Source organism: Fibroporia radiculosa, assembly GCF_000313525.1.
Source record: "Fibroporia radiculosa TFFH 294 genomic supercontigs, scaffold4726, whole genome shotgun sequence".
Lineage (NCBI taxonomy): Eukaryota > Fungi > Basidiomycota > Agaricomycetes > Polyporales > Fibroporiaceae > Fibroporia > Fibroporia radiculosa.
Genome location: NW_012133411.1, coordinates 203,199 through 205,178, shown reverse-complemented (window position 1 = coordinate 205,178; position 1,980 = coordinate 203,199). Strand labels below are relative to the sequence as shown.

Here is a 1,980-nt window from a genome sequence, read left to right as displayed (position 1 = left end):
CCGTGCCCACGCGGGAAAGAGCAGCTTGCGAAGCCTGGAAGTCGGACCATGGTAGTCGCTGGTGGGCGACTTCGCCTCTATGGCCTACCCCCACAAAAACGAGCGGTCCCCGTCCTGTGTGACATGCCCACTTCGGGAGTCTGCTTGGGCACCCCTCGGGCAAGACCATATGGCTATGGCAAAGGGAGGGGGAAAGATGTAGAACCATGGAGACACGAGACATATAGATGGCCGGCCACAGCTTAACGAAGTCTTGTTCGTGATAGCCCCTGCACTACTTTCTTACTCGTTGACGTTTCCTAACAAGCCACAGCCGCTATCTAGACATGTGAAGCCAGTCTGCAAGCCGAGACTCTCCAAATGCACCTCTATCGGCTGGTCCTGGCCGCCTTCAACAGCACCGTTGAGTAAACATATTAATGCAGCGATTAAGAGACATACTGGTAGGATTCCTGATCTACTAGGACGCTTACACTTCGCGATTGGATGTTGATAGGGGGAGGCACGCGTGGGTTGACGTGGAATCCTTGACACAGTGTTGATACATGCAGACAAGTTCAGATTACTTACATATAGCATCACAGCGAGTTTGAAGAAAAAAAAACATGGGTTCCAATGTCCGAGTCGACGGCCGTCTACATCATGCTGACATACCTAGCGTTTTAGCTCGCTAACGTACTATGAATGGGGCGCCTTGGGAGATAGGTACACAGGTCGTGGTTTGGTCAACGGTCTATCACTAACCGGAGGATGATCAGAACCCTCCGCTTTGCAAGGATAGCGAACACGAACTCACCTGCTATCATCCGAATGGAGCTTAGAATTCTAAGTGGAATCGAATGGCATCAATTGAGAGCCCAGCAGAAATTTGTGCTCGGAGAAGAATCCGTCGTACTAATCAGACGTTCCTCCTGGAGGTCCTGTCACAAAGGGAAATTCATGAACTCGGACTTGCCGTAATGACAGGAGTCAAAGACAAGCAAGTCAACATAACGCGTTCAGATTATTCCACCTACCTCACGGCCGTGCATCAACGCCAGTATATTCGATCGAGAGTGAATGGGGGATTGGCTCGCTCAAACAGAAAATCATCATACATACGAAGCGATAAGTACCCCGCACGGCGATCAACAGCACGAACATCAGGATGTTTCATACAGGCGGCTCTACTTCTAGTTCAGTATCACTGCTATCCAGATTCACCGTATTGCTTGTCGACGATAAAAGTGCGACCGGCCGTCCGAACACTGCAGCTTCTTGTACCTCCAGATCACTTTCATCGTCAGAACGCGGAAGATGCACGGAGCCATCAGGTTGCGATTGATCGGCGGTCTTCTTGTTCTGCAGTAACGTTGGACCAGGAACATCAGGGCGTTTGACGCAGGAACTCTTCTTCCCTCGTCTTGGACCCAAATCTATGTCCCTTCGGGAGACTTGTGAAGCTGCCAGCGCGTCAAGCTTTGGAACAATGTTTCAGTTTGGACGCCAACTCATAGGGACGTCATCTCACCTTGCTCTTCACGACCGAGCTAGTCGAACTCTTGCCTTCCTTCGCGGACGGGTCAAAGCCGAGCTGCCTTATTAGTTGGGCAGAATACGCAGTCTTTCGCATCGTCTTTGCGTCGTCGCCATCTTCGTCTTGCTCACCAGTCTCAGAATCGGAGTCAGACATGGCGCGAGAGGCATCCAACCGGCTCTTCTCCTTCGCTGCAGGCGCCTTGCCCTTCCTCGCCTTGCTGGCTAGCTTCTTGCCGAACTCTCGCGCAGAGGCAAGTGCCCTCGACCCCTCCTTGTCCCGTTTCAAGAGCTGCTGAAGAGCGCGATCAGTATCCTTAGCTAATGCCTTGCGAGAAGCCTTCGCTTGTGCGTCGCGTCCCATAGACTCGGAAAGGAACAACGATTTGGCATCATTATTGCCCGAGATGATATGCCCTGAGACAACATATGTTGCACCACCGCCGCCGTCGTTCTCTGACGGTT

At 52.0% G+C, this 1,980-nt stretch overlaps 1 protein-coding gene across 1 annotated transcript; it reads right to left on the bottom strand.

The window, feature by feature from the left end:
* Positions 1-1,152: 1,152 nt before the first annotated feature.
* Positions 1,153-1,879, bottom strand: FIBRA_05613 (uncharacterized protein; the record flags this gene model as incomplete). The annotated part of the gene is made up of 2 exons (XM_012327373.1): positions 1,153-1,458; positions 1,511-1,879. 2 exons carry the CDS (start codon positions 1,877-1,879, stop codon positions 1,153-1,155), a joined length of 675 nt encoding a protein of 224 aa, XP_012182763.1.
* Positions 1,880-1,980: the final 101 nt, after the last annotated feature.